Source organism: Enoplosus armatus, chromosome 3 (assembly GCF_043641665.1).
Source record: "Enoplosus armatus isolate fEnoArm2 chromosome 3, fEnoArm2.hap1, whole genome shotgun sequence".
In the NCBI taxonomy this organism is placed as follows: domain Eukaryota; kingdom Metazoa; phylum Chordata; class Actinopteri; order Centrarchiformes; family Enoplosidae; genus Enoplosus; species Enoplosus armatus.
Genome location: NC_092182.1, coordinates 28533103 through 28547825, shown reverse-complemented (window position 1 = coordinate 28547825; position 14723 = coordinate 28533103). Strand labels below are relative to the sequence as shown.

At 44.0% G+C, this 14723-nt stretch overlaps 1 protein-coding gene across 1 annotated transcript; it reads right to left on the bottom strand.

Annotated features, from left to right (window-relative positions):
- Positions 1-775: 775 nt before the first annotated feature.
- Positions 776-14535, bottom strand: LOC139283376 (potassium voltage-gated channel subfamily KQT member 2-like). The gene is made up of 11 exons (XM_070903376.1): positions 14507-14535; positions 13171-13250; positions 12855-13070; positions 6625-6672; positions 5554-5561; positions 5487-5496; positions 5183-5291; positions 2560-2691; positions 1908-2028; positions 1626-1767; positions 776-1398 (listed from the first exon to the last, which is right to left on the bottom strand). Exons 1-11 carry the CDS (start codon positions 14533-14535, stop codon positions 776-778), a joined length of 1518 nt encoding a protein of 505 aa, XP_070759477.1.
- Between the last annotated feature and the right edge of the window lie 188 nt (positions 14536-14723).

The window sequence follows — 14723 nt, the reverse complement described above, 5'->3', positions numbered from 1 at the left end:
AGCCCAGGATGCAGCGACAGTGTTGTTACAAAATAGTGTCTCGGGGGAGGGGGGGACACACCGATAACGGAAGGGTAGGAGAATGGTGACTGAAATAGTTGCCAGACTTATCCCCGCAGCCTACATCCCGTGAGCCAGACTACCTTCGATCCCACATGACGTCACTGTAGTGTAAGTTTAACAGTTACCTGCAGAGAAGTTCAGGTTTCAGCTGAAAACTAAGAATGATTCTGTGTTTGAGCTCTGGACAGGAAATAGAGAGAACAAAAAAACAGCAGAGTCTGTTGGTATGGTGATATGTCAGTCCATCACACGTGTTGTACCCATGATGCTTTGTGTCAAGTGTTTTTAAAACGTAATGAATAAATGTAACAGTGAGCTGTGCTTATGTGACTGATAATAGTGTTTAAAACAGTCTTAATGATGGAAACAACCAATCAGGTGTGAGCGTGTGTAAGTCGTGAACCAATCAGGTATCAGCATGTCCCGGCAGTGAACCAATCAGGTGTGAGCATGTCCCAGCAGTGAACCAAGCAATGACAGTGAGAACAAACATTTGCTGTACAGGTTAAAACTTTCACGAGTAAAACCATCGTGACACCCGGTGCTTTGTGCCTTTCCCATGATGCTTCACTCTGTAACTCCATCTGGTGTTTAAAGTCTTTGAGTCCATCCATTAACTTGGACTTGTTTCACTTCAGTTTCATAGTTTTCATTCATATTTTGATTATTATTTTAACTATTCTGCTGGTTCTGCTCCTGTTTACCTTTTGCTCTACTTTGTTCCGGTCCAGGCCTGGTCCGAATGTGGCGAGGGGGCACAGAGCTCCGAGTCGGAGTCTGACTCCCCCTCTGCAATGTAGGGCCGGACGGTGGCACAGCGTGAGCCGCCTCCTCCTCCTCTGTGGTCTCCCAAGTTGGTGGAGGGCGAGTAGAAGTCGTTGTTGAGGAAGTCCAAGTTCTCTCTGGACTGGGAGATTGAGAAGCCGCTGAAAGAGCGCTCCAGCTCTTCATGGTCCACAGACGGGATGGAGATGGAGGTGTCACTGTCCGGCTTCACCTCCTCTCCTCCCTCGGTCCCGTTGGCCCGCTCTCCTCCCCTCTCTGGTCTCTCTGCCCCTCCCCGGTCTCCCGTGCTGTGCCGGTTCGACCGGTTCCCGCCTTGTCTTTCTCCTGCTGGAGGAGGTGGGAGTCGAACCAGTGACCCATCCCCCACAGGACTTGGAGTTTTGCCGTGGCTACGCCGGGGAGGGGGAGGAGCCTGCTGGTGGAGCTGGGAGCTGATTGGCTGCCAGGAGGTGGAGGGCGGGCAGGTAGGGGCGTTGTAGTTCCTGTGTCCAGTGGAGCTGCTGGAGCGGACCATCTTGGTCACCAAACGATTCTTCTCAACATGGTCTCCAGGCAACACCCTACACAACATGTAATCAACATGTTAAAAACAAGAAAACAAAAGGTGAACATCCTGCATGACAACAAAATGGTAACCTGTAAACACCCAACCAATAACATCAACATGTAAACAACATGTTATTAACAAAAAGGTCCTGGTCTGATACTGGTTCTGTGGTTCCCAGTAATAGTAGACACTGACTGCAGGATTTTGGAGATAGATTGGCTCTTCTCCATCTGATCCACTGGACTGTGGTAGGGCGGGGCCGGGTCCGGCTCCTTGGATCCAAAATAGGCATCGGTCTCAGCCTGAGGGATTCCCATTCGCTGGATGTATATGTTAACCAGGAAGTCCAATTTTCTCTCCATGGACAGGACCTGAGGGACACAAGACCAGCAGAGGGCCAATCAGATTCAAGACTGAAGCTGCATCAGAAAAACAAGCAGGTTCAGAGTTCAAGAGCTTTCAGCGCTGCTCTGCTCTTAGTATTTTTAGCAGACCGGTTGCCATTAGTTACCTGCTTCTCCACCTTCCCCAACCGTCCCATCATGCTCGGGTCCTCAGGAAGCTCCTCATTGGCTGCTTTGGGACGGTCCTTGTCTGCGATTGGTGTTCCTCTGCCGACTATCTGATCCACCCTACCAATCAGGAGACAGCACCAGTCAAACTCTGAGCTCCAAAACAGTGACCTCACACAGTGACCTTACCCAGAGTTGCTGAAACTGTGAAGGTGAAGTATATTCTAAACAGTGCTGGTCTAAAAATAGTGAGAAACTTTCTGACGGTAAGATGAAAAATTCAAACTCCTGCATCTGGGCAGGGAAAGTGAAAAACAGCGCTTGCCCCTCACTCATTACCACCACTGACGTTAACCACCAACAGCGTTTCCAGGTGTGAATGGGTAACTGCGTGAATGTGATCAGGGGATTCTGAAAAAGAGAGCATTGCTCTCAGTGAAACTACCCCTGAATAAACGTGAAGAAAAAAATATATATATATAGTTTGGTACTAATAATAATACATTATTCATTAATGTCGCTTTTTATTGTTTAAATTGATTTGTTTTGATTGAGACCAAAGTCCAGTGTCCCACCAACAAGGAAAACATTTAGGAGATGCTGACGCAACTTAAAATATACATGCGAGGGGTCAAAGGCCAGAGGTCTTACCTTGACTGGAGGTTCTTGATGCGGGCAAGCATGTCCAGGTGTCCAGCTGAATACTGTTCGATCACATCCATGACATCATAAGGACGAAGACTCTCCTTAAACTTCCTCTTAGACACCATGAAACGCATGATACTGAATGAGAGAGAGAGAGAGAGAGAGAGAGAGAGAGAAAAAACAGGGAGTCAACTGTCACTGAGGTCTCAGGCACTAACATTACTGTTGGGATGAATCTAGTCTGGACTGGTCTCCGTAGACTAGATTCATCCCACAGACCTACAGAGTCTGCTGACGGCGGTGGATCTAGACTGGTCTCTGTAGACTAGATTCATCTCACAGACCTACAAAGTCTTCTGATGGTCAGTCTGAACTGGTCTCTGTAGACTAGATCCATCTCACAGACCTGCAGAGTCTTCTGCCAGTGGGTCTGGACTGAAAGAATGAGATGGTGGATCCACAGAGCTGAAATGAGTTTCCTTGGCAGGGTGTCTGGACTCAGCCTTATGGACGAGGTGAGGAGGAGAACCACTGCTCCTTCATGTTGAAAGGAGTCAACTGATGTGATTCAACATCTGATCAGGATCCTTCCTGAGGCGGTATCCTGGGGATGTCCAATTGGAGGTAGACGACCCCACAAATTCCACCAGAACATATAACGTGATCTTGTACAAAAACAACCAGCGACTTGTTTATATGCAGCGACATCTGTGCTGAAAAGGCCAAAAAAGGAGGAAAAAAGCTCAGTTTGGTGAGATCCTGGAAGGAGAGGCGTGGCGTGTAGGACTGTAGAGCCTACTGAACTGAAGCTGAGTCAACTTTTTAAAATGAAGCTTACTTCAGGTAGAGCTGTTTATTTACAGGTACATCTCCCTTGGCGACTCACAGGTGACTTCATTGGTCACCGATGCTAGTCACAAATATCAAGCATGTTTAAAAAAAACTTTGTGAGATCGACTGAACACTTAAGATTAGACTCTTTACATATCACACACTATATGATTTTATCTGCAGACTGTCAACACCAACTGACCCAGACTGGATCAGACCCGGTCCAACTTGGTCCCCCCACAAATCAGATTCATTGTTGATCAGTCCTTATATGTGGCTCCTCCAAAATTAAAGTATCAAGTTATGTTTGTCTTTAACAGTAAATGTAAAATAATAGTCTACATACATCGTTTACTATTTTATGTGGCGTTTTCTTTAGCGGGTATTTAACCATTTTAATGCCAAGGCTCACCTCCCCACGTGCAAATGTTCCATCAAAACAAGTTCCCCTCAGACACTATTTTACAGGGACACCATCGCTGCATCCTGGGCTCAGTGCCGCCCAGGACGATTGGGATTGGTTTAAAGAAATACAAACAAGCCAGAGGGTTTTTTTCCCCTATCCCAGAACGACAATGGGTTGAGCCAGACCTGTCTCAAAAGTGTGGAGAGGGTCTTGCTACGCAAGATTAGGTTAAGTCTAACAGCCTTATCACACTGGGCGGTCACACGATGGTAGTTATCAACTCTGTAAACCAACCCAGGGTTTCACAATCTAGCCATGAGCGCGTTCACATGAAAGGGGCGGGGTTTGCAGCATCTGACGAATCACAAACATGGACACGTCTAATGGCAGCAGAGTGGCATATTTTACAAATGAAGAGCAAACTATAACTATAGAGAGCAGACATAAGCACCCACTTCATTTTGGCACACATGTTAATCAACTGGGCTGTTCAGACAGGGTGCGGCTTGCAATCTGAAGCAATGGTTTCAGTGTCTGTTCTATTTTCTATAGGAGGATGATGTACAAAAAGAAAAAAAGGACAATGGAATGGCTTTGACATACAGCTCAAGAAGCTGACACAGATAAATCATTCTCTCCGAGCAGAATCTATATCTCTCATATAAAACACCGCCAGGGAAAGACAAAGGGCTCTGCCAGTCTCTTCCCCCTAAGAGATCCTCTCCCGATCCGCACCGAGCTCCACAGGATTTTATATGAATGGTGATGCCATTTTCCAAGAGAGCTGATTGGTCAGTAGGCGGTGCTTCTATACGAGTTGATCTGTTATCTTGAGCAGGTTACGTTCGAGATAACAGAACAGGTTGCTGGTCTTTGGATTGGAGCTACTGCTGTACAGCTCATCCAGAATCTGGTTCTGATACCAGACTTTATAAATGAACTTTACAGAACTGGACAGCTGAACTGTTGTGGACCTGCTAGAGGCAGGAATGAAAAGTACTGTGAGGAGCTGTAAGAGGACAGAACAACACTGCTCTGTAGGACAGACACCAACAACAAGGACAATAATAATAATAATAATAATAATAATAATAATGTTTTACCAACTGTATGACAGAGGAGCTTTAGTGACAGACAACAGAAAACTGTGAAACATAGAAAACCATGAATCTAACTGGAGGTCAGACTGACTGCTCTTACCCAACAGCTGATGGTGGCCTTTGACCCTGGGTGAGCACAAATAAATCAAAAAATAATGTGAATAAAAAGCAGAATGAGTTCAGTGCATTATAACCAGCAAATAAACAGTGAGTAAAGCGATGAATGATGACACGATAAACTGAGAAATTAAAATGATTTTTCTGAATGAAAACAAACACAAACAGTTTGTACCAGATGGCTCTGATGGTGACCTTTAACCCCGGGGTCAGATCCTGAGGAACGAACTCACAGTGGCAGCTCTTGTTGTCATCGGCCATGTCTTCTCCTGGCAGACTGGCCTCTGAAAAAAACCCAACAACATCACAGTGTCTGAAGGATTTTGTCATTCAGTGCCCCTAACTGAAACATGTTTAGCTGCAACAGACAGGTTACAGAACATTTTACTATGTAAGAACAGGAGGACCAGAGAACTGAAACAAGTTCAGCTAAGACATGTCCCGATGAACCTGTTAAGGGGTCCTCACTGATCCCCCACCTACTGCCCCCTGAACATGTACCCTGCTGTCTCTGGTGCAACCAGACATCCTGTGCTTAAACAATACTTCTAATACTAGTCTTAGTTTGTGGTACATAAAATTAAACACTCCACTTGACGACTGAGACGAAAGCTCTACAGTTTGACACAGGGCCGCTCCACCAGACAGGGCCACATAATTAGCTAATAATGCAAGACCCACCTCAGCTGATATTGTACTTGGTACTGCCAAAACCAGTAATGATGGATGAACCTGGGGGAACCCTTGGGGCCCCCAGACCCTGAGGGGCCCCAAAAGTTCACTCTGACCCACTGACCAAATACAGCAGAATGTTTTAATATGTGGTTGATTTGACCTGTTTGTATTGAAGAATAACTCCGCTATTGAAGCTATGCTAACTCTGTGACAAACACATTGCATTTCCTTCATAATAAAAGCATCCCGCTGGTGGAAACAATGTCATTACGGCGTGACTAAAATGAACCGACCCGGGCTGAAAAACCCCTGAAGAAGAAGATGGCTCAGTCCTCCACATCTGTGTGTGTGTGTGTGTGTGTGTGTGTGTGTGTGTGTCTGTGTCTGTGTCTGTGTCTGTGTGTGTGTGTGGTGAAAAGGGTCACGGAGGACAAGACACACGTATGTACGTTTATGTGATTATTTACTAAAAGTCCCACGTGTGTACGTGCACATGTGTCTCTTAACATACAGATGTGCGTGTGTACGTAGAGAGTCTGGAGCACAAATGGAGTCATATTGTATTGTTTTAGTTCATAATGTCATAGAAGCATTTAATGGACAGATCATACAGCTGCATTATGATTTATAGTTAGTTAATAGATCAATTAATTAAAGTAGATCAATAGCTGGTTTCTGCTGCCTCTGTGACAACAGAGTTCACCTGCTGCTGAAGGGGAAGGTTAAGGGGTACACGTGCACGCTCGTGCACGTACTGTCGCAGGATGCGCGTACAGACGTGTGTGTGCGTGTGGCTAAGTTGTACTTATCACACACACACACGTTCTTACACACATGTGGAACTATTAGTACGTGCGTCTCGTCCTCCATGATCCTTTTCACCCCCCATTGTGCATGTGCGTTTGTGTGTGTGTGTGTGTGTGTGTGTGTGTGTGTGCTGACCTGGGGAGCTCTTCTGTCTGAACTCTTCATCCTGCATCTCTATCAGCACTACAGGAGGAGGAAGAGAGGAAGATTACAGTCTACTTATCATCATCGTCAACATCTTCCTCGTCATTGTCACCATAATCATAAAAATCACCATCATCATCACCACCCACTTCATTATTACCATCACCATCATCTGCAACATCGTCATCATCATCACCATGATGACCATCATCCTCACCATCTTCATAAGAATTAGGGGTGTCACGATTTTGATTCTAAATTGATCAAAGTAAGCGTTCGATTTCGACCTTTGAAATCAAAAGCAGGATCTGCAATTATCCCAGTAGTATGTTTTCCTCTACGCCTCACCTCCTTGTGCAGACAAAAAAAACCCAACACAAGCAGACAGTCCGAGAGTGTCCATCACTATCCTGCCAACGCCCGGCAGCGCATCAAAAAAGCTTGTTAGGCTGCCCGTCCTTACAGTCCGGATCAGTCTTCTTTTCACCCACCATACCATTTACCCACTAACCAACCATTCATCGCCCAGGCCGTCCATTCCCAGAATTAAATTATAAAGCAACTCTAAGGAGAGGTTTCAAATTCGGGGAACTACAATTCTGCAAAGTAATTGTGGAAACCAAGACCGACTGATAAGAATGAGCAAGTGACTCTAGGCTTGTGTTGAACGGGTCACTGTATGTTGGACTTTTGCACTGTCTCTGTCTGTATAATAAACACTGTGTGAACATAAATGTTTAAATCAAAAACCTTTAAATCTTAAACCTAAAAATCAAAAGTCAAATCAAATCATGGACTTGGAAAATTGTGACACCCCTAATCAGAATCAAGTTTATTGCCATTTAGGTTTTCACATACAAAGAATTTGCCTTGTTATACTGATGAATAACAATAAACATATTAAGTGGAAATGGAATATGTGGAATGTACAATATGACTGTTATTTAAATGTAAGAGCTGTACAGATGTGCAAAGTATTGATCAGAGAATGTGCAAAAGTTCACAGTATGAAGAATACATAATATTTGCAATGTGCCAGACAGTAGTCCAGATGTGTGTTAATGTAACGCATTGAGTCAGGTGTGAAGACTGGGGGGGGGCTGAGGGGAGAGACTGAAACAGTTTGTGTCCGGGGTGAGAGGGGTCGGCCACAATCTTTCCTGCTCACCTCAGAGTCTTGGAGGCTTACAGATCCTGGAGGAGTACAGGCAATCTTCATCATCCTCACCATCAACATCATCATCACCATCATCATCATCTTCTTCGTCTTCATCATCCTCTCCATCATCATCACTGTCACCACCATCATCTTCATTATCACCTTTATCATCATCCTTGTGATCACCATCATCTTCTTCACCATCAACATCACCATCATCTTTATCATCATCTTCCTCATCACCATCATCATCGTTGTCATCACCACCATCATCACAATCAGCACTGTGATGACCATCGTCATCTTTACATCACCATCATCTTAATCGTCATCATCACAATCATCATTACCAGCATCTTCATCGTCATCCTTACCATCATAATTTTCATAACTATCACCACCACCACCATCCTCAGCTTCGTCGTCATCATCACCACCATTTTCATCGACAAACATATGCATCACCTTTATCATCCTCACCATCAACATCATCATCACCATCATCCTCCTCTTCTCCTTCATCATCTTCAACACGACAATCAGAGTCACCACCATCATCGTCACCATCACCTTCGTCTCTGTCATCATCACCATCATCATCACGACCATCACCTCTTGTTTTCTGTTTGACGTCAGCATCAGATTCTTCTCTGTTAGCCTAGCTTAGCACAAAGACTGGAAGCAGACCATGAAGACATTCAACAACTTCAGTTCCCATCAGGTTTTCATATTGCAGCTACGGCTAAGAATCGTGGGAATTGTAGTTGTTGATGCTGGAACAAAAGCTTCCAGAACCAGTAAAATACCAAGTAGCCAGTCAGATGATGAGAGTTGGTCTGTTTCTTCTCAGAACTCCTTTCCTTCCATCGTTCTCTCCTTCTCTATATGTTTCAGGTCTTGTAGATGCTGCATCATCCTATTGGTTACATACCAATAAAAAGATTTAACTTTAAATAGCTTAGCTCAGTCAGAAGTATCAATGACCTGGTCACATATTTTTTGTTTTTGATATTCAAGTTCTTTAACGCTGAAAGATTTTATTAAACCTTCAGCATTAAAATGTATTCAAGAATTTAAATATGTTTTGACTGAAAAATAGGTCTGACTTATGATATAACCTGCATTACTTTGGGTAGTGCCCCATAATGCTGTGTATAATATCTGGTTCTGCTGTTGCAGGAAGCTTCAGGTGTAGTTTTTAACAAACAGCAGCCTGCAAAATGCTTCTGAAAAAGACAAAAAACAACTGCGAGATCTATATTTCTGACCACGATGGCAGGAGGGGTCTTACTGCTACATAAGTATGAGTAAGGTCCTACATTAATGGATCAGGTCTGGAATTGTTTCAGAGATATTAGTGAATCAAAACCGTGACAACCCAGAGTCCAGACCAGGAGGCAGAGTTGCAGTCCTACACACTTCTCTGCGCTTCCATTAGAGCAGTTACCCACCCAAAACCACATAACAACTGTGTCTGCCCCCTGACCACTTAAATTAATTCAATCAAAAATAAACAGGAGAGGAGTCACACCCTCTACCTGGTTCTGCACTTCAGCCGCTCAGCAAACTCACAGACCAGTTGCATACAAGTTACGTCAGCCCACGTGATGCTACTCAGCCAATCAAATCTGTGCATTCCAGGCGATAAACATTGCGACTCTGAATACAGACAGACAAGAGAGGAGAGACGCGAGTGACAGATGACAAGACGAGTGAACGATACAGGGAGTGAAGACAGAGGGACGAGTGAGCGGGAGGGAGAGAAGACACATTATTTATTGTGAAATTGGTTGCGACTGTTAAGTCAAGATGTGAAACAGTTAAAGAAAAAGGGAAACTCAAGCTGCTGCTACACTTTATTTTGTTTTTCTAAAATTAAATACTTAATTTTAAGATGCACAATTTTTCAAAAGCTATTTTATTTATTTTCTCTATTCTATTTTCAAATGCAGCCCTTCTTTTACTCAATGAGAGAAGAACATTATACATATCTACAGTATTATATATCTGTATAGTTCAATGTTGAGTGACAATAAATATTGTCAAAATGTTTTTGAATTGTACTTTCTTTACTTGATTTGACAGTCAGTTGTTGATTACATGCAGACGTTGATACAACTACTAGGCTACTTCAATATATATATCACACTAAATCACAACGCAAGTTAGACATGATGTTCCCGGACCTTTCCTTGAGGAAATTTTCTCTAACTGGACCTCTTCGAATTTTAGTTGAATACCCCAGATCTAAGCCATCAACTTGTCTCTTGGACCCCATCCCAACTAGGCTGCTTAAAGAGGTTTTACCTTTAGTCAGCACTTCTTTACTAGATATGATCAGCCTGTCTTTATTAACAGGCTATGTACCACAGTTCTTTAAAGTAGCTGTAATTAAACCACTTCTTAAAAAGCCCACTCTTGATCCAGAGGTTTTAGTCAACTATAGACCTACATCTAACCCTCCCTTTCTCTCCAAGATTCTTGGGAAAGCAGTCGCCAACCAGCTGTGTGACTTTCTACATGGCAATGAGGTACTTGAGGACTTTCAGTCAGGTTTCAGAGCTCATCAAAGCACAGAGACAGCACTGGTGAAAGTTAGAAATGACCTTCTAATAGCATCAGACAAAGGACTGGTCTCTGTACTTCTTTGTGAGGAATCTCGGAGTTGTCTTTGATCAGGACATGTCCTTTATCTCTCGCGTAAAACAAACTTCAAGGACTGCCTTTTTTCACCTCCGTAACATTGAAACATCAGGAAGATCCTGTCTCAAACTGATGCAGAAAAACAAGTCCATGCATTTGTTACGTCTAGGCTGAATTATTGCAATTCCTCATTATCAGGGTGTCCCAATAAGTCCCTGAAGACTCTCCAGTTGATCCAGAATGCTGCGGCACGTGTACTGACAGGAACCAGGAAAAGAGATCATATTTCTCCAGTATTAGCCTCCCTGCACTGGCTCCCTGTAAAATCCAGAATAGAGTTTAAAATCCTTCTTCTCACTTACAAAGATCTTACTGGTCAGGCACCATCATATCTTACAGAGCTCATAGTACCCTATTACCCCACTAGAGCACTGCGCTCCCAGAATGCAGGGTTGCTTGTGGTTCCGAGAGTCTCCAAAAGCCCAACAGGAGCCAGAGCCTTCAGCTATCAAGCTCCTCTCCTGTGGAATCAGCTCCCAGTTTGGGTCTGGGAGGCAGACACACGCTCTACTTTTAAGAGTAGGCTTAAAACTTTGCTTTTTGATAACGCTTATAGTTAGGACTGGCTCAGGCCTGTCCGGACCAGCCCCTAGTTATGCTGCTATAGGCCTAGACTGCTGGGGGACTTCCCATGATGCACTGAGCTTTCCTCCTCTCCCTCTCCATCTTTACACATTCATGTCCCTCCAATGCATGTTACTAACTTTATATCTTCCCGGAGTTTCTTTGTGCTTTGTCGTCTCACAGGTTCCTGTGGATCATGGTCCTGGTATGCCTGGCTGCTGCTGCTGCAATGGGCCTATCTGACACTCTACACTACAATTATTATTATTAGTCATAGTTCTTTTACTATTAAAGTTGTTATTGCTATTATTAATCATATTTCAGTCATTATTACAGCTGTAACTACTATTATCAGTCATATTTCCATTATTACTATAATTATAGTTGCTATGGCTACTGCTGGTGCTGCCATACATCTCTGCCTGTCTGTCTGTGTCTCTACGTCTCTCTCTCTCTCTCTCTCTCCCTCCTCTGTGTCTCTCTCTCTCTCGCCCACCTACAGTCTGGTGCTGCTCGAGGTTTCTGCCTCTTAAAGGAAGTTCTTCCTCTCCACTGTCTCCATAGTGCTTCTCATTGTGGGACCTGTTGGTCTCTGTAATAACATTATGAAGAGTCGGTCTAGACCTGCTCTATTTGTAAAGTGTCATGAGATGACTTTTGTTGTGATTTGGCGCTATATAAATAAAATTGAACTGAAAATAAAAAAAATGAATAGATAACTGCAGGTAACAGATAGGTTTGTTATGTGTGGTTCATGTTGGGTGTTGTGGTGTGTGGCAGGTACAGGTTTGTAAACAACCCTAACTTTTAAATGTTTGTGGTAAATCAGATGTTTCATTGTGTAGCTGCTCTGAATGTGTGGCTGATTTATGCTGACTCAGCACAGACTGTCTGTGTGTCAGAAGGTTGAAATGATGGTGGACTAAAATATAATTTGAAACATCAGCCTCCAAAACACCTCAGCAGACCCCAGACCTCTCGTCTGTCACAGATCACTGTCAGAGGCAAAACATGTTGCATCACTGCATTTTTACATGTTGGCAGTGTATTTAATGAGACTACAGATGTACATCCATGAGCCAAAGTTAATCTGATTTGCATAAAGTGCAGCTAAAAAAGATCTGATGTTGGACTGCTATTGTTTTCACCTTGTGAGTTTGTGTGTGTCATCATGGCAAAATGTGGTCCTGGAGACACCTGGTCCTGTAGTGAGGACTTCCACAGAAGTACCTTGCCTTCCTCCTACCCCCCTACTTCTGACACCCTTGCGTGGACCACATCCATCTTTGAACTTCATTTTGATCTCAACTACGCATCCGTTTCTTGACTTCATCTTGCACGGTGGTGATGCTACTGCGTTGACAAAACAGACGATGAAAACAATACCAGCCACACGCTGTCGCAGCTGGTAAATACACAGTACACATGTAAAAATGTAGTAATGACTACTGAGTAATCATTTAATAATGTAGTAATGACTACTGAGTACGCATGTAAGAATGTAGTAATGACTAGAGTGCTCATGTAATAATGTAGTAATGACTAATGAGTTCTCATGGGTCGTAACGTCAACATGTTTATGGGTGTCGCAGCTGCCATCACGAGATGATCTTTAATTTGATTTGCAGTTTCTCTCTCTGCTATTGTCAAAGACGCAGAGTACCAACAATCACATGAGGGCAGGTCCGTTTTGGTTGATCTGGTTGTCCTGTAGTTGTGGATGTTAAAGCTCCACCTGTTGCAGTTTTGACTTACAGACGGATTGTTTTGATTGGTTGGACTCTGTCCTTCTTACCTTCAGAGTTTTGGCGAGAGGCAGCACCTCTGATCCTGAAGGCCTGTTTGGTTCTGCTACGTTCTCCAAAGCTCCAGCTCTTTGGAACCTTGCTGGGACTGTCCTCCAGACTGGGCTCCATGCTGGGGGACCGTCGCAGGGCTTGGACACCCCCTAGCCCCCCAGGAACTCCAGGACCCATGCCAGGAGCAACGCTGGGGCCGACTGTAGGAACCACTAGAGACAGGAAGTAGGGAAGGAAGGAAGAAGGTCAACAATAATGTGATTGTTCCCTGTGAAGTGTTCAAAACTCGAAAAAACTGGCTCCAACACCCACCATGCTGAGGAGAACCTTTCCCTTTGGTTCCTGAACTCCGGGGAGACGAAAAGACCCTCTCCTTCAGACTGACCTTCTGACTGCAGGGATAAGAGACAGACAGTCAGACAGACAGGTTTAATTGGATCCCAAAGTGCTTTACAGATTGGTTTCATTCACCCATTAACACACACATTGACACACACCTATGACGGCCAAGCTGCCATGCAAGTTGCTGGCCTCCTTTGGTTCAGTGTCTTGACACTTTGACATGTGGACGGGGGAGCCGGGGCTCAAACCCCTGACCCACTCTACCCTGCTCTACCTCCCACTGCACCACCATGCCACCCCATCGGGCAGGAGTCTCAGAGAAAAGGTCCTGAATGTCCTTTATTGTAAAAGCATCCTCCCTGTTTGCTCCCTTTGTCCAAACATGTCCGAGACATTAAATATTTCCTGTCCATAATTTCTATCTTGATGTTTGATTCCTGTACAAACAGAAAATACAACATCAGGGACCGATTCAGAATAGGGGGAGCGATATAACATAAAACTTCAACCACAGTATATGTAATTTTTATATCACGGTAATGGTATATATCATGATAGCCTACAGTAATTGTTCTGTAAATTCAATTTAGAAATGGTTTTACAAAACCATACCGTTTCATGCTCTGTATTTACAATTTCACTTTCCTCCTCCATGTTTTCTTCTCTCTGCAGTTATCTTGCAAGGCAGCTGAATTTGCGTGATCTCACCTGAGAATCCAGCCCGAACATATAGCAGAAAGCACCCGCTGTGGAAACTGTATTGCCAAATCTCTACCGGTGAATACATTTCTACCATCACATGGTATATACCAATATATCACCCAACCCTAGTTCAGAGTACCAGGCCTTCTTGGAGTCTCTGGGTGGGAGACCATAGATAAACATGGAGGAAGACTCAGGGGAAGATGTGTCCTTTTCTCTGGTGGAGGGGACTGAGGTAGTTTAAAAGTTCAGTGTCACCAGGTGTGAATAAGATTCACCCTGAGGTACTGAAGACTCTGGACATTGTTGGGCTGTCTTGGTTGACTCTTCAGTACAGTACCTATGGAATGGCAGACCGGGTTCACATTTTTAAAAGAGTGGACTGTCGTGGAAATCTGGAAAGAGCAATGGTCAACTCATCAGTGAAGTCCCCTGTGGACAGACTTTCAACCCTCAATGAACATGCTACAAACATCATACACCCAGAAATGGTCAAACTCTATGCATTAACAACAGGTGTAGATTAGTCTAAATAAGCAGCAGTCCTTCAAACAAGGAAAGATGTTTACCCGTAATAGTTTAGGATATGTCTGCACATTCTGACCTGGAGTCATACATGAACTCTGTTAGCATAGCTGCACTTTTTCGTCTATCTTCTGGTGTCTAGGGAGTTCAAGCAGCCACCGCCTCGGTCCTTGGTTGCTACAGCAATGCAGCTCTCCTTATCTGAATGGCTCCTGTCTTTCCCAAACATCACAGACAGCTTCTCTGGTGCTCTCAAGTGAGGCAGACAGTGGCTCCTCCACTGAGATTTATTACTA

What these genes read in the sequence shown, in the direction of transcription:
- LOC139283376 (XM_070903376.1), bottom strand. Translation starts at nt 14,535, where the DNA reads ATGCTAACAGAGTTCATGTATGACTCCAG. An exon ending in GAAAGGTTCTCCTCAGCATG is followed by an intron (nt 13,071 to 13,170) that starts GTGGGTGTTGGA and finishes TCCTGTCTCTAG; the next exon opens with TGGTTCCTACAGTCGGCCCC. An exon ending in GTCACCATCAGAGCCATCTG is followed by an intron (nt 2,692 to 5,182) that starts GTACAAACTGTT and finishes TCTCTCATTCAG; the next exon opens with TATCATGCGTTTCATGGTGT.